This window comes from Polypterus senegalus, chromosome 16 (genome assembly GCF_016835505.1).
Source record: "Polypterus senegalus isolate Bchr_013 chromosome 16, ASM1683550v1, whole genome shotgun sequence".
In the NCBI taxonomy this organism is placed as follows: Eukaryota; Metazoa; Chordata; class Cladistia; order Polypteriformes; family Polypteridae; genus Polypterus; species Polypterus senegalus.
In genome coordinates this window covers 93,041,427-93,065,244 of record NC_053169.1, presented here as the reverse complement: position 1 = coordinate 93,065,244, position 23,818 = coordinate 93,041,427, and the positions used below count along the sequence as shown (strand labels likewise).

General features: G+C 43.7%; 1 protein-coding gene across 21 annotated transcripts in view; it reads left to right on the top strand.

Annotated features, from left to right (window-relative positions):
- adgrg6 (adhesion G protein-coupled receptor G6) overlaps positions 1-23,818 on the top strand; it is a 175,305-nt gene that overhangs the window by 38,464 nt on the left and 113,023 nt on the right. For all 21 annotated transcript variants that reach the window (XM_039737806.1, XM_039737790.1, XM_039737808.1 and 18 more), the window contains one exon: positions 14,847-15,467. In XM_039737806.1, the coding sequence (XP_039593740.1) occupies positions 14,847-15,467 (621 nt within the window). The remainder of the gene's footprint in view (positions 1-14,846; positions 15,468-23,818) is intronic.

Below are 23,818 nucleotides of genomic sequence, written 5' to 3'. Positions count from 1 at the left end.
GGCGGTCACCTACCAGGTAACACATGTGGTGGGCCGACCAGTCAGCACACATCTGCCACGTCATCTCAGTTACGAGAAACAGATCATAGATATGCGATACAGTACCTGCCAGATAATATAAAAAGTACATGACACGTGTTTTGCCCTAATTGGGCTCATTGGGTGTACGCACCTTTGCTTCCCTTTACAGGGATCAAAATTCGCACATCAGCGCCTGAGGTGAAGCCTCTGATGTTGTGCCACGGCGGCCAGTTCGCTCACTTGACAGGGTGAAGATCGCAGTATTACATTCATAGGTCTGAATCGCAAATCTGATTAACTGGGTGGTCACCTACCAGGTAAAGCTTGTGGTTGGTCGGCCAGTCGCCACACGTTCACTGCTTTTCTGATGTTGTACCACAGCGGGCAGGTCACTCACTTGACAGGGTGAAGATCGCAGTATTACATTCATAGATCTGAATTGTAATCTGATTATTTGGGCGGTCACCTACCAGGTAACACTTGTGGTGGGCCGGCCAGTCAGCACACATCCGCCACGTCGTCTCAGTTACGAGAAGCAGATCATAGATATGTGATACAGATTATACAAATAATATAAAGAGTGCACAACACGTGTTTCGCCCTAATTGGGTTCATTGAGTCTACGCACCTTTGCTTCCCTTTACGGGGATCAAACTTCGCACATCAGCGCCTGAGGTAAAGCCTCTGACGTTGTGCCATGGCAGCCGGTTCACTCTCTGACAGGGTGAAGATTGCAGTATTACATTCATAGGTCTGAATCGTAAATCTGATTAATTGGGTGGTCACCTACCAGGTAATGCTTGTGGTTGGGCGGGCAGTCGGCACACATTCACTGCTTTTCTGATGTTGTACCTCGACAGCTGGTTCGCTTACTTAACATGGTGAAGATCGCAGTATTATATTCATAGGTCTGAATCGCAATCTGATTATTTGGATGGTCACCTGCCAGGTAATGCTTGTGGTTGGTCGCAAATGAGAGGACGTGGCAGATGTTTGCCGACTGGCCTGGCATGCATCCCCTGCTGGGAAAGAGTAAACACTTGACATTCTGCATTGAATTATAATCCAAAAATGACCACATTTCTAAATCTCATCTCCAAATCATAAGAGGGTAAACAACCAGCTGTAATTTCTACCTCTCCTGGCAGACAGACCCACCCATCCATTTTCAAAACAGCTAAACTCAATATGGCATAAAGTGGAAAGAAAATGCACTGGACGTCTGCAATGCCACAGGAAATGTTACAGTTATTTAGGAATTTGTTCAAGGCAAACAAGTTTTTATTAGCATGCAGTGTGGTAAATTTATTTCTCCAAGGACTTCTTACGTAATGCTCATTTCAGAAGATGGGCTTTGAATGAATAAGAAACAGTGTCAGAAGACACAGCGGCTTGCAGTATTTTGTTATTCTGTAAATGAGTACATACAGGGGATTCAGGAAGCCCTCAGACCCCTTCACTTTCTGCACGCTTTACTGTGTTGTAGATTTCATTTCACACGGATACATTTTCCACATTTGCCCATCAATCTACACGCAGTGACCCTTAAAGACAAAGTCAGTCAGTCAGTGTCCAATCCGCTATATCCGAACACAGGGTCACGGGGGGCTGCTGGAGACAATCCCAGCCAACACAGGGTGCAAGGCAGGAACAAATCCTGGGCAGGGCGCCAGCCCACCGCAGGGCACAAACCCACACACACACACACGGGACAATTTAGGATCGCCAATGCACTTAATCTGCATGTCTTTGGACTGTGGGAGGAAACCCACGCAGACACGGGGAGAACATGCAAACTCCACGTAGGAAGGACCCGGGAAGCGAACCCGGGCCTCCTAACTGCAAGTTAGCAGCGCTACCACTGTGCCACCCTAAGAGCAAAGTGAAACGATATTTTCAGAGAGGAAATCCTAAACTGTAATATTGTGTTCCAATCCTAATTTCAGTTTGCAGTAGAAGTCGCCTTGGCATCAATTCCAGCTTCGAATCTTCGTGGTTAAGTCTCTGTGAGGTTTGCACACCTGTGTTTGGACTGTTTATGCCAATCTTCCTGGCAGATCCTCTCAAGGTCCATTATGTTAGATGAGGAGTATCTGCAAACTGCCCTCTCCACGGATGTTCTGTGGAGTTTAACTCTGGGCCACTCAATGGTACTCACCGACTTGTCCCAAATCACCCCAGCGTTGTCTTAGCTGTATGCTTTGAGCCATTGTCACGTGGAAAGGCGAAAACTGTCACCCAAATCTGAGGTGGTGTGCACTCTGGAGCATAATATTAAAATCACTGGGGGGCTTTGCCCCCTGCTCGCTTCGCTCGCCCACCGGATACACACTTGTAAGATTTTTTTTTTCTTTGAATTGTTGCTATTTCATTAGTTTCACTTTTATTTCAGAACTTCTGTAAAAACAATAGTTGGAATCTTTCATGTCCCAATATGCTGAGTCTTTTAAATGAGGTCTATGAGACGTGTGTTTAATGACTTTGTGCCATATTTCAGGATAGGTTTCTCTGTATGGAATTTTAGCACAGACAAAACAATCTTCATCATCAGCAGTTAATCAGTTTTTTTGCAAAGTAAACAATAAATGCATGTGAGGTAAACTCCGTTTTTGAAATTCTCTGACTTAAACTAATTTCCTTTTGTTTGCGTCAATGCGATCTGTGCTATCTTTTTTTTTTTGATTCTGTGGTGACTGACATAATAAAGTGGCACAGTAGTTCTACTTTAACAATCGCCGACCGCGTAACCCCAAACACAACTTTCTAGCACCTTCTCCAACGCCTCCTCCCATGGGTCTCGCCTCCCCCTTACCACATCAATCAGCACCCAGCTATCTGTCTGCCGTGCTGTACTCTGCCCTCCCTCGATCGGACCTAACAGTCACTTGGCTGGGACCCTACAATACTTTCGACTGTTACTGCTTTCATATTCTGTACCTCTCTCTGCATATGTATCGCGCCTTGGGTCTCTTTTCTCCACGCTGCTCTGTCTTCTTTGCTGAGAGCACAGGATCTGTGTGTGCCACGTGACTTTACATGACTGAATGTTTTGCTGGCTCTCCGTGCTCTTATTTGATAAGAAGGGCGTGTCTTGCAAGAATCTTATGTTCCACGTCCCCGCGAGACGGCCCTGGGACAATCTCTTGGCACCTAGTGTCATGTTTACGGTCCCCGCGAGATGCTGCGTGGCCAGTCTTTTTTGTCACGCGGGTCTTTAAAATGTCTTTCGAGAACTTACGAGAAGATCACGTATTGTCGTCTTGCTTTTCCATTCCAGGACTCTATTTTTATATATATAGAGAGATAGAGGGACATAAGTAAAGAACACAGCAATCAAGACATAAACTCGATTCAGATAAATAAAATATAGCAGTAAGCATAAAACGTCTGCTATAACATCAAAGATATTAAGCCTGTGGATGTTTATTAAAGTTGAGATTATTTAGGGTATTATTAGTAATTGTTTCTTTCAAGGGCGGCATGGTGGCACGGTAGGTAGCACTGCTGCCCCACAGTTAGGAGACCTGAGGTTCGTTTCCTGGGTCCTCCCTGCATGGAGTTTCCATGTTCTCCCCGTGTCTGCATTGGTTTCCTCCCACAGTCCAAAGACATACAGGTTAGGTGCTAAATTGTCCCTAGTGGGTGTGTGTGCCCTGCGGTGGGCTGGCACCCTGCCTGGAGTTTGTTTCCTGCCTTGCACCTATTGTTGGCTGGGATTGGCTCCAGCAGACCCCATGACCCTATAGTTAGGATATAACGGGATGGATGTTCCCTTCCAATATATCCAAGAGAGACTTACCAATGCCCTCAGCATCCTCTCAGAGTGTTACACTAAATGGTTCCTTAATGCCAACCCAGGGAAGACACAGGTCTGTACCTTCCATCTTAACAATAGACAAGCAAACACAACTCCACATATCAGGTGGAAGAACGCCAAACGTCCTGTTTACTTAGGCATCACTCTGGACACGACACCGTCTTTTAATTCTTTTAGGGCGGATGTCGACTTTTGTCGACACACTGGGTTGAGAATGGATGGAGAGGGCAATAAAAGTTAAAAACATGGACAAAAGTCGCAGTTACATTATAGGTAGACCCTCATTGCTGGGAGGACTGTTGGACTCGTTGACTTGACGTCGAATTTCTGTTTGTGTGTGAATTGCAGAAACAACGTTCTGAATGGCGTCGAAATTGGGCAAGAGAGCAAAGCACGCACACAAAACAAAATACTCTCTGTGTGTTATTTATTTCTTTTTTGCGTATTATTGCTGAAATGGACTCTGACTTATCAAACTCTGAAGAGGCAAGTAATAATAATACATTTTATTTATACAAGGCACCTTTCTGAGAACTCAAGGACACCGAACCAACAATAAATAAATAAATAAAAGACACGATTATAAACAACTAAAAACATCGAAAATATTAAAATCAAAACCAAACATAACCTCCGTAATCATAAAGAAAAAGCCATTTTAAACAGATGCGTTTTAAGTTTACATTTGAATGTTGAAAATGATTTGATATTTCTTAGCTTAGTAGGTAATGAATTCCAGAGCTTGGGAGCTGAACACTCCGCTCCCCATGGAGGTTAGACGGGCGAGAAGGACGGTCAGATGGATGGAGGAAGAGGATCTAAGGTTACGGGAGGGAATGGCAACATGAAGAAGGTCAGACAGATATGGAGGGGCGAGGTTATGAATGGCCTTAAAAGTTGATAGCAGAATCTTAAAATGAATTTGAAATTTAATCGGGAGCCAATGAAGCTGCTGCAAGGCCGGAGTAACATGGTGAATAGATGGGGTTCGAGTAATGATGAGTGCTGCAGAATTCTGGACTAGCTGAAGCTTATGAAGAGATTTATTAGAGAGACCAAAGAGGAGTGAATTGTAATAGTCCAGACGAGAAGTAACAAGACTATGAACAGGAATGGCAGTGGTATGGGGAGTGAGGGACGGCTGGATGCCATTAATATTACGTAAGTGGAAGTAAGCAGACCGGGTGATGTTATTAATGTGAGATTGAGAAGATAGAGGACTGTCAAGGATGATACCCAGACTCTTGACCTGAAGTGATGGGAAAACAGCGGAGTTATCAATCACAAGAGAAAGATTATCAGCTTTGGATAATAATGATTTTGAACCAATGAGGAGAACCTCAGTTTTGTCACTGTTTAATTTAAGAAAATTCAAAGAAAACCAGGATTTACTTTCAGCAATACAGTCAATAAGCGAAGGTGGTGGAAAGGAAGAGGTGGGTTTACTAGCAAGGCAGAGCTGGGTGTCATCAGCAGAACAGTGAAAATTGATGTTCTATTTATGAAAAATACTGCCAAGGGGAAGAAGGTAAATAATGAAAAGAAGAAGCTCCAGGACAGGTCCACCTGAAGTAACAGTGGTGGGTTGGGATGTGAAAGTTTTAAGCTGAATGAACTGAGTGCGCACTGAGAGGTAGGATCTGAACCAGTCAAGTGGAGTGTGGGTAATGCCAGTGAGGGATAATCTAGTAAGGAGAGTGGTGTGACAAATAGTGTCAGAGGCCGCACTCACATCAAGGAGGATGAGAATAGTGATTAGACCGGAGTCAGCAGCCATAAGAAGGTCATTGGTAATTTTAACAAGTCTCGTTTCTGTACTGTGAAGGGGGTGAATACCAGACTGGAACTTTTCATATAGATTATTATGGGATGAGTGGGAGTAGAGTTGGATACCCACTATTTTTTCAAGAATTTTGGAGATAAGGGCAAATTAGAAATAGGGCGAATATTATTGAAGTTAGTAGGTTTTTTCAGTATTGGGGTTATAGCAGTAGCTTAAAAAAAGTGGGAATAATACCAGTAGTAAGAGAAGAATGAATGATGGCAGAAATGAGAGGGACCAAAGAGAGGAGGCAGGCTTTAACCAGAACTGTAGGGAGGGGGTCCAGTTGACAGGTGGATGACTTGGATTTGCAGATGACATCTGAGATTTCAGAGGAAGTGGGAAGCTGGAAAGAAGAAAAAGAGTGAATAGGCGAGTGTAGTTCCGAAGAAATACAGAGAGGATCTGGACCGAGGTGCTGATGTATCCTCTGGACTTTCTCATTAAAAGCGAACATAAGAGAATTACAAAAGGCAGTTGAGTAAAGGTGAGATGGTAAAGAATCTGCGGGTTGTGTAAAATTATTAAGTAATGAAAACAAAGACTTGGAGTTACCTGTATTACAAGTGATCTGGATATTGAAAATGGAAGGCTGAACATGCAGCTGACATGCCTAAGGCAATATTCCCCTAGGATGACTACACAGACATTTATGGAACTCCAACATCGATGCAAACAATCTGAAAATCAAAAACAAAAGGCAGGTACCTGCATCAGCTGATCGTAGTGCTAAACACGCTTGTGTAGCTGACGTTCGCCCTGGGAGGACTACACAGACAGAGATCCGTAGAAGGTAAGCTGGCTACTGGACTTCATCAAATGACATGGCATGCTGATGGACACTAATGATTACCAGACACTCCAGAAAGTGCCTTTCAACCTTATAACTGAACAGACAAAGAGGCATGTAATAAGTATGTGGATTTACATACTGTAGAGGCTCATGGAACATAAAACATTTGTCAGAAATAAGTGTTTTGTGTTGATTTTGGTGTAAAGGCAGTGCTTTGTGTGTGCTTTCTGGAAAAATATTCATCCCTAGGACAAAAGGAAAAAAAAATAATTAGCCCTAAAAGAGTTAAAGAACATATTTTTAAACTCAAAATGAAGATATCCAGCAGGAATAATCTCCTTAGCACACTGGGAAGCAGACCCTAAGACCCTGCGATCAACGGCCATAGCACTCTGTTCTTCAACAGCAGAGTATTGCGCACCAGTGTGGGCTAGGTCAACCCATGCCAACAAGGTTGACCCCGAGCTTAATAAAGCATGCCCAGTCATCACGGGCAAATTGCGAACAACGTGCCTTCCTGCTTTAGATAGATAGATAGATAGATACTTTATTAATCCCAAGGGGAAATTCACAACCCTAACACTAACCCTTTATATAGGCTGGCTGGGATCGCACCTCGCCATATACGACGAGAAAGTAGTTCAAGAGTAGAAAGGTTCAAGCAGCTGACGGACTCCAGACACCCACTTCACCAGGAGGTTAATCGGCGACTACCTTCTCGTCAGAGTTTCGCCACAGTGGAACCCCTTATTCGAAAACAGGCTCGAGAGATGGTGAGAGACTGACTGTAGCCCTCACAGTGAAGCTCTTCCTACACCTCAAGAGCATCTACCCAGTGGAACATCCCCCTCTAGGATAGACTGGGTCGCGCTTAACCGAGCGAAGTCAAAGGTGGGCAAAACAACGGACAACCTATTTAGATGGGGCCTCACAACAAGCGCTGAATGTCCCTGTGGTGAGCCCCACCCAAATCAATGGACCACATTCTCCATGAATGTTCCCGAGGCCCTACATGTACCAATGAAGATCTTAAGGATGCTACTGACGCCGCTCTTACCTGGAGATGGCAGTGGTGTGATAAGATATGATGATTACTAATTGGAATGAAAGATCATTTGAACTGGCACCTTTGAACCCAGGACCCATAAAGCCTGTTTATTTTTGATTTTTCCCACCTCCTGTCCAATTTTACTTTACTTCCCCATCTTTGAAGGCGACTCTTGTCTTAGCGTGCCTCCTACATGTGTCTCGCACTCACACCCTCTCCAAAGTCAAACTAACCAATCACAACAAAGCCAAACTGACCAATCAGATTGCTGTGAAGGACTGGACCCACAGATCTGAGTGTTTTATTATATAGTAGATAGATGTTGCCTTGACTGGCAGTATTGGGTTCATGGCGGGGAAGGGGGCACCAGCCCATCACAGTCTACATGCAGGTACACACCGGCAATCGCTTACAGGTTCTAATGTCAGTCTCAGGTCCAATCACAGTGTAGCGTTAAGAGAGTTCTCCCCATTTTCTGGTGGCTGATAATTTCCTGCACTGGACTGATATTTCTTTCAGCGTTGGCTCCTGCCTCATTCCTGGTACCAGACAAGTCTCCCATTCTTTCTCCAGGTTATGCTTTACAAAGCGCACTCAGAAAATGGATACATGGATAGATAAACTGAAAGGCAAAAGAGTTGTTGCAAGCCATCTTGAATGTGCAAAACTGGCACGATTTGAGTGAATGTGGGCATTTCCTGTTTTGGAGCCGTCATCTCCTCTAGCATTAATCCTGCTTTGAACCTTGACTCCAAGATAAGATTCAGAGCCTCATCTGTGGTATGCGGCCTGCTTAATGCATTTCAACGTTTACATTTAATAATTTTGTGGCGAGCGATACAATGCCGCCCACTCATCTATTGTCATTACCTGCTTAATCCGGTAACGTTAAGAACCGGGATTCACCTCCTGGGTGGGGTGTCCTTTGTGTGAAGCTTGCGTGCACGTTCATACATGTTTCTAGAAACAGCCTAAAGACATTCCATCTGATTCACTGGCAGCTGGGTGTGAGTTTGTGTGGCTGCGTCCTGGGCCTGATGTCCCATTCTTGGCTTCTTCTAGTAGTGCCGAGAAAGATAAGACTTGGCAACTGAGCCATTAGTGTATTTCACTCACTAGCAGCATAACTATGGTTGGTGTCACTGAATGCAGTAACCAAGACCCCCACAGGCCCCTGGGTGTCTTTAAACCATTAAAACAATCTTGACAAGAACAGACCATTCAGCCCAACAAAGCTTGCCAGTCCTGTCCAACTTAAATCTTCCAAAATAACATCAAAAGTCCAACTGTCTCATCATCTATATGCTACACCGATCCCTCTCCCACTTGGACAGAGGCAGTGGTGCTGTAAGAATTATGTTTCTGGACTTCTCTGGCGCCTTCAACACCATCTAACCTCTACTCCTTAGGGACAAGCTGACAGACATGGGAGTAGATTCATACCTGGTGGCATGGATCGTGGACTATCTAACAGACAGACCTCAGTATGTGTGTCTTGGGAACTGCAGGTCTGACATTGTGGTCAGCAGCACAGGAGCGCCGCAGGGGACTGGACTTTCTCCGGTCCTGTTCAGCCAACATACATCAGACTTCCAATACAAGTCGGAGTCCTGCCACGCGCAAAAGTTCGCTGACAACATTGCTATCGTGGGCTGCATCAGGAGTGGGCAGGAGAAGGAGTATAGGAACCTAATCAAGGACTTTGTTAAATGGTGCGACTCAAACCACCTACACCTGAGCACCAGCAAAACCAAGGAGCTGGTGGTGGATTTTAGGAGGCCCAGGACCCTCATGGACCCCGTGATCATCAGAGGTGACTGTGTGCAGAGGGTATAAATATCTGGGAGTGCAGCTGGATGATAAATTGGACTGGACTGCCAATACTGATGCTCTGTGCAAGAAAGGACAGAGCAGAACTATGCTTCCTTAGAAGACTGGCGTCCTTCAACATCTGCAATAAGATACTGTAGATGTTCTACCAGGTGGTTGTGGTGAGCGCCCTCTTCTACACGGTGGTGTGCTGGGGAGGCAGCATAAAGAAGAGGGACACCTCACGCCTGGACAAACTGCTGAGAAAGACAGGCTCTATTGTAGGCACGGAGCTGGACAGTTTGACATCCGTGGCAGAGCGACGGGCACTGAGCAGGCTCCTGTCAATCATGGAGAATCTACTGAACAGGATCATCTCCAGACAGAGGAGCAGCTTCAGTGACACACTGCTGTCACCATCCTGCTCCACTAACAGACTGAGGAGTTCGTTCCTCCCTCACACTATGTGACTCTTCGATTCCACCCTGGCGGGGGGGTAAATGTTAACATTATACAAAGTTATTGTCTCTTTAATTTAATATTGTTTATATCAGTATGCTGCTGCTGGAGTATGTGAATTTCCCCTTGAGATTAATAAAGTATCTATCTATCTATCTATCTATCTATCTATCTATCTATCTATCTATCTATCTATCTATCTATCTATCTGTCACACTACTTGGTCACTCATTCCATGCGTCTGTGGTTCTCTTGTAAAGAAAAAGTTCCTAATGTTTGACCAACTGTGTCCCCGTGGTCTCAAACTCATTTTAAAGTCACCTTCTCGATCCACTGCACTAATTCCTTCATAATTTTAAACACTTCAGTCAGGTCACCTCTTAATCTCCTTTTACTTAAACTGTAAAGGCTCAGCTCTTTTAATCTTTCCTCATAACTCGTCCCCTGTAGCCTTGAATCAGCCTCGTCGCTCTTCTCTGGACTTTCTCTAGTGCTGTTATGTCCATTTCGTAGCCTGGAGACCAAAACTGCCCCCAGTACTCTAGATGAGGCCTCACCAGTGCGATATAAAGCTTGAACAGAACCTCCTGGGACTTGTGCTCCACACATCAAGGCGCTATATAACCTGACATTCTGTCACCCTGTTTACTGGCTTCTGAACACTGTCTGGTAGTTGATCATGACGAGTCCACAGCGACTCCTAAGTCCTTCTCATAAGGTGAACTTTTGATTTTCAGACCTCCCATTGTGTATTCAAACTTCACATTTTTACTTCCTTACTTAATATTTACTGACATTATGCAAGCATTCTGCAAAAATGGGCTGCCATCAGTCAGGATTTGGCCCAGATGTTGATTGCCACCATGCCAGGGCTAACTGCATAGGTCTTGAAAAGGAAAGAAGGACCAACACTGCAAATATTGACTCCTTGCATAAACTTTGTCAAAGAATGTCATTGTCAATAAAAGCCTTTGAAACTTCTGAAATGCTTGTAATTCTATTTCAGTATACCACAGAAACATCTGACAAAAAGATCTAAAAACACTGAAGCAGCACACTTTGTTAAAACCAACACTTGTGTCATTCGCAAACCTTTTGGCCACAACCGTAAGGTAACATTACAGGCTAATTGGAAATGCCAGAATAGCTGCAGCGTTTTAACACAAAACATATTCAGACTGCAATGCTCATTTGTTCGCTGTTATGACATACAGTGATACATCAATGGACTAACGATAAAAGGGAATGACATGCTGCCGCTGCTGCTGTGTGCGCTCTCTGTCGTTCAGTTATGATGATACTGTCAGAGTCGATGTAAAGTTGAAAGAACTGGTGGCTATGTTTGTGAAAATAAATTTCAAAGTATACATTAGATGTAAATGTTGTGTCACACCCCGTCAAAAGAAAGCAAAGAGGACTGCCATTAAGATAACGAAGTGCCACAGGAGATGCAGATTTCAGTACTCAACACACCTGAATCAACAAATAAGCCTAACAACAGCAGTAGAAACACGACGAGGCCGCACAGCGTCCTTTTAAATGAATAACTAAACTAAGTTAGCATTACCCTCTAACTGGAAATACAAATATGCTGCACCTGAATAGCCACAGCGTTTTAACATGAAGCATATTCATAGACTACAATGCTTATCTAGACTCTTGTCTGCTGTTGTGACATATAGTGATACACTAATGGACTAACAATAAAAGTGAGTGATGTTGTCACAGCTGCTGTGTGCGCTCTCTGTCGTTCAGTTATGATGATACTGTCAGAGTCGATGTAAAGTTGAAAGAACTGGTGCCTGTATTCGTGAAAATCCATCCATCCATCATCCAACCCGCTATATCCTAACTACAGGGTCACGGAGGTCTGCTGGAGCCAATCCCAGCCAAAACAGGGCGCAAGGCAGGAAATAAACCCCGGGCAGGGCACCAGACCATCGCAGGGCGCACACACACACCCACAGCACACACTAGGGACAATTTAGAATCGCCAGTGCACCTAACCTGCATGTCTTTGGACTGTGGGAGGAAACTGGAGTGCCCAGAGGGATCCCACACAGACATGGGGAGAACATGCAAACTCCACGAAGCAAACCCGGGCCTCCCAACTGAGGCAGCAGCGCTACCCATTGCGCCACTGTGCCGCCGTTCGTGAAAATGAATTGCAAAATATACATTTGATGTAAATGCTGTCTCACCCCGTCAAAAGGAAGCAAAGAGAACTGCTGTTAAGAGAGCTGATAACGAAGAACCACAAGAAATGCAGATTTCAGTACTCAACACACCTGAATCAACAAATAGGCCTAACAACAGCAGTAGAAACACGACGAGTTATTAAACGAATAACTAAGCTCAGTTAACATTATTCTCTAACTGGAAATGCAAACATGCTATGCCAGAATAGTTGCAGCATTTTAACACAAAGCATATTCATAGACTACAATGCTAATCTTGACTCTGTCTGCTGTTGTGACATATAGTGATACACTAATGGACTAACAATAAAAGTGAGTGACATGTTGTCACAGCTGCTGTGTGCGCTCTCTGTCGTTCAGTTATGATGAGTTGATGTAAACTTGAAAGATCTGGTGGCTATGTTCGTGAAAATAAATTGCAAAATATAAATTCGATATAAATGTCGTGTCACACCCCATCAAAAGGAAGCAAAGAGGACTGCCGTCAAGATAAGGAAGAGCCACAGGAAATGCAGATTTCAGTACCCAACACACCTGAATCAACAAATAGGCCTAACAATGGCAGTAGAAACACGACGAAGCCGCAAAGCGTCCTTTTAAATGAACAACTAAACTAAGTTAACATTACTCTGTGGAGCTTCAGCCCAGACCCAGACAGGCAGACACCAATGGTTCCAACACACACACATTTTATTCACAATATTTGCAGTTCCCAACACAGTCCCACACAGCACACAGTGCCCCTGCACCAATCACCTTCAATGTCCAGGCCTTCCAACAATCCTTCCCCTGCTTCACTGCCTCAACTCCTCTACTCCGAGCTTCATCCTCTTCCTACCGACTCTGGCTCCTGACTGGAGGCGGGCAGCCCCTTTTATTCCCACTCGGACATGCTCCAGGTGCCCCCTGATGAGCTTCCTGCGGAACTTCCTGGTGTGGCGGAAGTGGCGCATGAGCACCCGGAAGCACTCCGGGCATCCCTGGTAGTCGTGCTGATGTCTAGGGCTTCACAGTTGTCCAGGCGCCCCCCTGGCGGTGACCACGGGCCCCCTTAGGGTTGAGCTTCCATGCTCAGTTCCCGTGGCCCACATACAAACCAGGGTAGCTGCCCTCTCGTAGTCTGGGGGAGACGTAGTCCCTCTACTGAGCCTTCTAGGCATCCCGGCTGGGCACAGCCCCCAGCTGCCCGCCACACTCTCTAACTGGAAACGCAAACATGCTCTACCAGAGTAGCCACAACGTTTTAAAACGAAGCATATTCATAGACTACAGTACTTATCTAGACTCTGTCTGCTGTTATGACATATAGGGATACAACAGTCAAAATGTCAGAAACATATTGTAGCAGGCAGAAAGGCGCAGAGCCAAGTAGCGGTCTATTCTGTCTGAGCATTCAATATAACCTACAAATTAATAATTAAGCTTCAAATACCTTTTGCTAATGAATTAATAACAGCAATTTTAGATTTTCATTTTCTGTCAAGAGTCAAGTCTTGTGTTCAGTTTCTTTTACTTTCATAGTGCAACCCCGGTGGTTTAAAGTGCACAGACTGGAGAAGATTGAGGGTGCGCGGTTTAGGAAGACCCCCTGTGGGTGGAGCCTTTGCAGTACCAGATTTCACCGCTGTACACTTTTTAACGAGTTGTCCCCAGATGAGTACTCTCATTTGAGAATCACAATTTGCGTTACGAGACCAGTCCAGTCTGTCATTGGTGTGGACCCCCAAGTGCTTGTAGAAGTGCGCCACCTCCACATCCACGCCCTGAGCAGTGATGGTTCTTAAAGGGTCTTTGTTATGATGAAAGTCAATTACCCATTCTTTAGTAGACCTAGACAAATACAAAAGTGTAGCACATGTCATCCGTTCGTGAATAAATTAATGTGCAGCTCAAGCTAAAAAAAAAATAAAAAATGCTGCATAGAGGAAAAAAATGACACCAATGTTTAATGTCACAACATGTTTTAAACCCACAGGACAGCATTTTGTTTTTGTAATGGAATTATTACAAAGGAAAATATAACCCCCTCTCCCCCACCCCCCGGGCCCATTTCACTAGGTGCTGTTGAACAAACAAAGCTGGTATTCTTATTACAAGGCTGCATTTGGTGACAAAGCAATTTAGTGAGCGCTGCCCACGGTCAGGCTGGCACCTCAACAGCTGCTTTGTTCCACTTTCTCCCACACAGATGATCACATCATGCATGCGGCTGGAAAGACGCTCGCCTTCTGTTTATTTATTTGTGTGCATGAGTGGAGTCAATGTGTTTCATACATTGTAGTTAGCTGTAGAGCAACAAAATATCTTAGAAAATCGGATACAGGAAAGAAAAGGCATATTTGAATGAGTTACCCACAAACGGTGAAAAAGCCCCCCAAGGGATCAGATGATAGAACTTGGACCTTCCACCCTGGCAAACATGATTACTATTATTATAGTGTATTTGAAAAATGGTGTATCCCCAATTACTAAGGCCCTAACATGTGTGTGTGTTTGTCTCTGCCCTACAAAGGACTGGCACCACATCCAGAGATTGTTCTTGCCTTGTACTCGCTGGTTGTTGGGGTAGGCTCCAGCTGCCACCCACGACCCTGCTCACGATATGCAAAGTATTAAATATAGAAAGATTGATGGACCACAGAAAGCATCTGCATTAGAGGGGGTGTAATGTCCCGGTGCCCACCGTCTTCATCAAAAAACTCAATTCCGGGACATTCAGTCAGTACCCACTTCCTTCCGAACACAGGTTTTGAGACCCTGATGGCCAGTGTCATGGGTGGATTTGTTCTGTTTGTGATGTGAGTAGTACCAGAGAAAAAGGAGAGACTTTCATTGTTACAATTTTACGAAATTCCTTTTTTTTTTTGCTTCTTTTACAGTTGCTGTTTCACTGCGGAATCAGAAGGTGACAATTCCACAAAATAAAATTCACGTGGTGTCTTCAGCATCCAACGTGACCATCCCAGCCCTCCAACGGTTTACTGTGTGTCTTGAAGCCAAGCGCGCCGGCCTCAACAACAAGGACTGGAAACTTTTTTCTTACATGGACTCTTCATCTACAGATCTGCTGAGTTTTGGGAAGTCATCCTCATCCTTTGTGCTAAACGTGCTGGGTCACGACTGTGACGTCAGTGGTGCTGTGACACTCTACCCAGATGGGGAACTCTTTTCCTTAGAAATGACTCCATTCTGCCTCGCATGGAATGGCTCTCTCGGCGAGCTGAGTGTTTTCACGAAAAGCAGCCAGGCCTCCTGTCTTTGCCCAAACCTGACCAACAAAGTCATTCCAGGGAATGGATTATTTCTGCTCGGTTCAAATTCTAAAAATTTTGAGAGTGCAAATCTTGATGTTTACAATGTTCGCTTCTGGGCATCAGCCATGAGCAGCCAGAAACTTTCCAGTCTTACCTGTGATGAAAAGGGGAGCGTTATAGACTGGGACAACGATTACTGGAGCATCCACCCCAACTACCTGAAGACAGAAGTCAACTTAAGCTGTGGTGAGTCATTCAAATATTAACTTAATAGTACTTAACGTTTTTAGAATGTAAAATTATTACTAGTTTTCATTTTACCTCATTGGTGCTGAAAATGAATTGGGATATGGGGGAGATTCATCAAAACTTGGAAAATAAAATGTTACACAATTCAAGACTTCTAGATGGTCAAAGACGAACTTCAGCTACTTCTCTATCTACAATATAATAAAACACTAAGGTGTGGGTGTCCAGTCCCTCAGAGCAATCTGATTGGTCAGTTTGCCTTTGGTGACACAATCGTAAGGGGAAGTGTGAGTGTGAGACGCACGAGGAGGAGTAAAGGCATATGAGGCATGCTAAGAGAGCTGCCTTCAAAGATGGCAAGTAGAAAACCGGACAGGAGGCGAGAAAGGCGCCTCGAAAATATATGAAGCAGGCGTTACGGGAACACTCTCAAAAGAGGGGGCGCGCCGGTGAAGAGTCGTTAATAAAGACATAAGATGTGTGCTGACAGAGTCGACTTTGAAGACAGAAAGTATAAAACTAGACAGAAGGGGAGAAAGGAGCCTCGAAAATAATGAGAGTCTGAGAGGTAGGCGTTACGGGAACATGCACGAGAGAGGGAGCACCAATGAAGAGTCGTTAGTAAAGACATAAGATGTGTGCTGACAGAGTCGACTTCGAAGACAGAAAGTATTAAACTAGATGGGAGGGGAGAAAGGGGCCTCGAAAATAACAACAGAGTCTAAAAAGAGGGCATTACGAGAATGCGCTTGACCGAGGGAGTGCCGATGAAGTAACGTTGATAAAGACATAGGATGTGTGCTGACAGAGTCGCCTTCTCAAGACAGAAAGTATAAAAGTGAACGTGAGATTAGAAATGTGCCTCGAAAATAATGACTAAGTCTGAGAAGCGGGCGTTACGGGAACGCGCTCGATGGAGGAGTGCCGGCGAAGAGACATAAATAATTGCATAAGATGTGTGCTGACAGAGTCGCCGTTAAACACAGAAAGTATAAAACTGCATGTGAGGTGAGAAATGTGCCTCGTAAATAACGACAGAGTCTAAGAAGCGGGTGTTATGGGAAGGCGCTCGATGGAGGAGTGCCGGCGAAGAGACATAAATAATTGTGTAAGATGTGAGCTGACAGAATTGTCTTCAATGACAGAAAGTATAGAACTGGATGGGATGGGAAGAAAGGCACCTCGAAAATAGCGAGAGTCTGAGAAGTAGGCGTTACGGGAACACACGCGAGAGAGGGAGCACTGGTGAAGAGTCGTTAGTAAAGACGTAAGAGATATGCTGACAGAGTTGTCTTCAAAGAGATAGGCGTGAAAGGCACCTTGAAAACAACAACAGTCTGAGAAGCAGGATTTACGTTAACGCCGGTAAAGAGACATTCGCACATATGGGAATACAGAAGAAAGGCGCTAAAGGTACACGTAAGAACAAGTTATCATAAATATTTTTCAATTTTTCTATTACCTGTCTTCAATCGGTACCATGGCTTGTTTTTAATAAAAATCTAACCCGAGGCTCTGATTGGTTAGTTGAATGCTTCTCATTGATGGACTTGGCATAATTGAATTGAAGATTATCAAGATAAGTTCATTGCTACATGTTGTTGGTTAAATAAAGAAAGCTGACTCCAAATGGTGCTGTATGATGAATATATCAAAGTGTGCCGGGTACTACTCTGAAATATGTGCAGGGTGTATCATTTTAGATTTCCATGTTTTGTGTATATTAAATTAAAAGTAGGTGACAGTGTAATTGCAATTGATCCGCTACTAATAAGGAGATAACTAAACTGACCAAAATCTCAAGAATGTTTGAACTTACAGAAATATTTATAAGATTTATCTTTATATTTGGTACATTCAACCACAATTTGAGATACTGATAGTTATGAAACAAAATATTGCGAGGCAAAAAGCTCCATTGTGACTAAAAGTGAATCCTTAGAACACCATCCTTGACTTTCTCATAGAATGGGTGAATATTATTATAAGAATATACATATAAATATTCAGTTCCACTCAGAAACATCACGGAAAGTATCTTGTTTTTCATCATCTTCTTCATCATCATCATCATTTTCATTCAGTTTTTCCTGGTGAGGTGCTTGACTTGGGCTGTTCAGGCACCCTTACCCTTAAATGTCATTCAACTCTTCTTGTGGAATACCCAGGACGGCTGAGATATTTTCCTTTAGAGTCATGTTGGGTGTGCTTGTCTGTCGTCTCTCACTGGGCCAGGCCTTGTGCACCTCTGAAGGGGGGCACTCAAGTACAGGAGCATAGCCAGAAATTCATTCTGGTGGGGATGAGAAGGTATGTGAATCATAAATTTGTATATGATTAATTTATTGGAACTGTCATATATTTCAGGGAAATTTCTAACCTGAAATTACCCCCTACCCTTACACTCTACCCACTATGCCCATATCCAAGGGGTATTCTAACGATGTACAGAACATATACCAACTCTACTGGTTGCTGTCAGTCTGCAAAAGCAGGAGTTCTACTCGGAGGTCCTACTGTGATGTTGAGCTCATCACTCTACCACAGAGAATAAGGCCAGCATTCTTCCTCATGAACCTCATTTTAACCATCTGTACTTGAGGTCTCAATTCTTTCTGTCACTACAGTATACTAAGGATCTGACCATAGGTGAGGAGTGGCATGGAAACTGACTGGTAAATTGACAACTTCATCAGCAGAGTTAGCTCTCACTTCACGCCTACAGGTCAGTAAAACTCTTTGACAAGGGAACAGGGATGCTCGGATTTTAGGTTGGTGGCCAGGCTAAGTGTAGCATGAATAGGGGAAGGTAAACACAAGGAGTTATAGCAGTGCAAAATACACAAAACACAAAAGTCCAGAGGAAACCTGGCTCTGCCAATTAAAAAAAATAATACGGCAAGTCCTTACCATTACTTCTGTTTTGACTCCATGCCCAGTGGCCTTATTACCACAGATCCCTTTTATGTCTGATCTCGTGATTACCTTTTGAGTCAACCGGTTGCCTCAGAAGAAGGTCTGGGCCACATTTGATTCTATAAACACCTGAGGCAGTCCTTCAGCACCACTGGATTGTGGCAGCAGGTATCCCTACAAACTTGACGATCCATCTGTCACTAAAGGGTTACAGCAGGAGCCCAAACAGTGGCAGCTTCTGGGTACTGGCATTGATTGGCATGGGGACCTTGCCAGACCTGGTTATACTCCACTTCCCACCATATATTGATTGACTTTATTATCAGTGTAATTTCTACAGATTGGCTATTTCTGCCATAATGTGTTCTAACAGATCTCCTGTCCAAGATGCCATCCAAGATAGATAGATGTTAGGTCTGAGAACAAATTATACTATCTATCTATCTATCTATCTATCTATCTATCTATCTATCTATTATATAGTGCCTTTCATATCTATCTATCTATCTATTATATAGTGCCTTTCATATCTATCTATCTATCTATCTATCCATCCATCCATTCATTTTCTAACCCGCTGAATCCGAATACAGGGTCACGGGGGTCTGCTGGAGCCAATCCCAGCCAACACAGGGCACAAGGCAGGAACCAATCCTGGGCAGGGTGCCAACCCACCGCAGTCTATCTATCTATCTATCTATCTATCTATCTATCTATCTATCTATCTATCTATCTATTATATAGTGCCCTTCATATCTATCTATCTATTATATAGTGCCTTTCATATCTATCTATCTGGTTTTTATGCCTTGAGCACAGGAAAAGCACTATATAAATAAAATGTATTGTTATTATTATTTTCTTGTTTTATTTAGTGCCTTACATATCTATCTATCTATCTATCTATCTATCTATCTATCTATCTATCTATCTATCTATCTATCTATCATAGTGTATTTTCTGTCTATTTATCTATTATATAGTGTCTTTTCTATCTATCTATCTATCTATCTTATAGCGTTTTTCACAATTTATCTCTAATCAAGATTGTGTTAATGCACTGTATAAAATCAAGCCTGCGATGGAGTGAATTATATGTAATTTACAAGTAATAAATATTATTGATGATGCCTCAGGCTGTCACCATTTTGAACCCTCTAAAGTAATGAATAGGTTTCAATACAAAGATGGCTATCAACTCCTGCTAATACTGTGGTGTTCATTTCAAGCGGAGGTATTTCTGAGTTCAGAAAAGGGAAACAAAACATGAATTTCCTCAATGTTCAACGGGTTCCGTCATTTAAATTGTTCTCTGTCTGTGTTTCTTCTTCAGTGTGATACAAAAATAAACATTTCATCTGTACCGAGAAAGGCTCGAGTACACAATGAAAAGGACAAAGTGAGACGAGGGAGGAGAGCAGAAGTGAGGTGAAAGGATCAAAAATAAAGCATAACGGACTGGTGAAGGGTGTAAGGAAGAACAGGCAAGAAAGAAATCAAATAAGAGAAAGTACAATTTATAGGATAGAGAAAGGTGAGGGCTGCAGGATGAACTGTATCACCTGGTTGTTATGGATCCAGATGTGGGAAGACATTTCCTTGATATAGCACGTTGTATTGGTGTCCCTCTCCCAGACTGCTGTTACTTGTATAGTACAGTAGCCTACCATTCCCTCCAGAGGATAAGGTGGTATCAGATGGAACCTCTGCATCTTGCTACCTGGATATAGGAACACCATCTCCAGCTTAACCTGGAAAAGATGGACCTTCTTGTTATCCCAGCTTGTCTGTCTATTCAGCACCCTGTCTCTATTTAGCTTGGCTCCTTATCGCTAACACCTGCCACAGACTTGGGGTGATGATCGATTCTCAGCGGTCCTTCACTGACCGCTATCTCTTGGTCTTACAGATTCACTCAATAGAGTTGCGGCCAGGTTTAGTGTAGCACAAATAGTGGAAGGTAAACACAAGGAGTTTGACCGCTGACCATGTTGTCACTGCCTGTTGGTCTTACAGGTTCACTCAGATACTCAGACCATATCTGATGGAGCATGCAGCACAACTCCAGGACCAGGCTTTGGTCTTATCACATGTGGACAATTGCAACTCTCTGCCGGCTGGGATAACTGCTTGCCAAGCTGTGGCAGATGATTGAAAATGCCTCGGCATGTCTGGTGCTCAACCAGCGAACACGACACATGTCATTCCTCTTTTCTTTTTTTGATTTCTTTACATTTTATTGAATTTGTTAAGAGCAAGTCAAACTTGACAAAACTAAGTTCAAATCAACTCCCACCCATGAGAAAGAGAGCAAGGCCAGCAGCCAGAGTGAAACTTTAAGAGCAGAAACAAAGGGAAGCAAATACTTTTCCCCAATTTAAATGCTTATTGTAAAATGTCATTGATTAGATCCAACTTCAAATAGTATATAACATCAGTTGCCCACTGACTGATTCTTCCAGTTGATCAAAATAAGTCCACGTGCCAATAGTGAAGTAAAGGCCATTACAGTTTGTTCGTCCTTCTTCTCCACTTTAAGCCCACCAAACACAGCTGTTAGTAAATTAGGAGGGAATGTGACACCAAGGCTGTCTGAAAGGCATTTAAAGATTTTGGTCCAGAATAATGTTCATTTGTGGTTTGCCCAAAACTTGCGGCCCAGTGAGGCTAAAGCTCGATTGCAACATTCGCAGATTGGATCTTGCCCTGGAAACATTTTGGACAATTTTAAACGAGACAGATGTGCTCGATAAAAGATTTGAAGTCACTCCGCATTTCAGATCACCACATTGGCATCCCTGCAGCAGCACATATTCAGTTCAAATCCTTGATACTTGCCTGCAGAGTATAGTCAATGGTCAGCACCTGTACATGTGGAGACACTTGTGGGGTCCTGTGCTCCTTCTCGCCCACTCAGATCTGGTGATGCCACTTCTGTCAGACTCTTTTCATGTGTAACTCCTAGCTGCTGGAATGAACTGCCTACCTCCATTGTCAACTGCAACTCCCCCCAGTGCGTTTACAAATCGTTTGAAGACTATTTTGTTTGGTGAATGTCTGTCTAATGGACGATGGCCTTGATAAGCTCTTTTAACTAAGGAAGTGGTACTCACTTGTGTTTTTCTCTGAGCTCTTCACTTGTGATGGTCAATTTGGTGCCATTGTCATGTAACACTTCCCTCAGTCCCTCAGTCTGATGTTTACTCGATTGTGTTTGTAAGTCGCTTTGGATAAAAGTGTCTAATATACAAACAAATGTAAAGTTAATGAATGGTTAGATAGATAGATAGATAGATAGATAGATAGATAGATAGATAGATAGATAGATAGATAGATAGATACTTTATTAATCCAAAGGGAAATTACACCTTTTATTTGCTAACTAAAGTGATCAAAGAAGAAGAAGAAGAAGAAGAAGAAGGGGCCTGAGTTGCCTCGAAAGCTTGCATATTGTAATCCTTTTAGTTAGCCAATAAAAGGTGTCATTTTGCTTGGCTTTTCTCTACATTCATAATGGCTAACATGGTACAACACCCTAGTACTACTTAATCCCAAGGGGAAATTCACACACTCCAGCAGCAGCATACTGATAAAAAGCAATATTAAATTAAAGAGTGATAACAATGAAGGTATAACAGACAATAACTTTGTATAATGTTAACGTTTACCCCCCAGGTGGAATTGAAGAGTCGCATAGTGTGGGGTCTCCTCAGTCTGTCAGTGGAGCAGGATGGTGACAGCAGTCTGTCACTGAAGCTGCTCCTCTGTCTGGAGATGATCCTGTTCAGTGTCATCTTGATAAATTACCTTGATAAAGTAAGCCGGTCATCTTGTGTTTACTACCAGTTGTCTCTCCATCTTAGGATGTTGATTTGGTTTCTGGTCTGTTGTGGTCTGTTCTCCAGTCTGTACCCTCTGGCTGAGACGACAGCATGGCGTCTGCATGAATGGAGCATCATCTCTCTCTCAGCCCTTCATTTAAGTCTAGTCTTGTTAAACAAGTCTTTAGAGTCCTGGTGCTTCCTGTCTTGCTCTATGGTTGCGAGACATGGATGCTATCTAGTGACTTGAGACAAAGACTGGACTCCTTTGGTACTGTGTCTCTCCGGAAAATCCTTGGGTACCGTTGGTTTGACTTTGTGTCGCTCATGGAGTCCTGAATGAGGCACGTGACCTGCATTGTGAGGGAGCGTCAGGTACGGCACTACAGCCATGTGGTGCGATTACCTGAGGGTGATCCAGCTTGTAAGATCCTCATTGTTGGGGACCCGAGTGGCTGGACCAGGCCAAGGGTTCGTCCATGTAACACCTGGTTGCGGAAGATAGAGGGTCATTTCCGGAGGGTGGGACTGGACCGTGTGTCTGCCTGGGGGGTTGCCAACTGGGATCCCAAGCTGTTTCATCGTGTAATGGGTGCGGCAATGCACTGTACCAGTACACACTCCCCAACTTGACTTGTCAAACTTGACACACCTTTTGGACTAGTGGGGGTGTCAATGATTCAACTCTTCCTCATGACTCTGCCTCATTCCAGTCCAGCAGCAGACCTGTTCATATTCATTCATCTCAGCCACAAGCCTTGACTTTTCCTTTTGACCACCTGTATTTCCCCAGGGTGACTTTTTTGGAAAGGGAAGGGTTGCTCACAGTTTCTGCAACTTGCCCTCCTCCCAGAGGCTTTAAAATTTCTACCTATAGGCCCCCCACCACCACCACAATTATAAACCTCAGAGCCGCACTTAAAAGAATACTCCACTCAAAAATTCTATTTTTTTATTTACATTACTTACCTTATCTAGTTTGTAGGGTGGCATGGTGGCGCAGTGCTGGCGCTACTGCCTTACTGTAAGGAGATCAGGGTTTGCTTCCCCAGTCCCCCCTTCATGGAGCTTGCATGTTCTCCTCATGTGTGGGTTTCCTCCGGGTGCTCTGGTTTCCTCCCACAGTCCAAAGACATGCAAGTTAGAACTGGTGACACTGAATTGGCCCTAGTGTGTGTGTTTTGTGTGCGGGGATGTGGGTTTTCAACCTGCGACGGACTGGCACCCCGTCCAGAGTTTGTTCCTTGTTCCTGCTTTGAGCCCCATGCTAGCCGGGATAGACTCCACCCCACGACCCTGATTGGATTAAGAGGATCAGAAAATGACACGACGTGTAATTTGTAGTGACGGCCGAGAAAAATTCTTAATTTCACGTTTTCATTCAAATGCAGAGAAAAACATTTATGATGTAATAAAAGCCAACAGTGACAGCATCCAACAGCAAACGATGAGAAAAATGTCCATGGAAGAAAAGAGAAAAAGAATCTCACATTACTTGTGTCGCATAATCCACATGTCAGTTATCCAATCGTACGCTCAAAATGTCCAAAACGCATGACTTCGCTAAAGTTTTGTTACATCTGGAATGGTCAGGGTGCATCCTAAACAGGA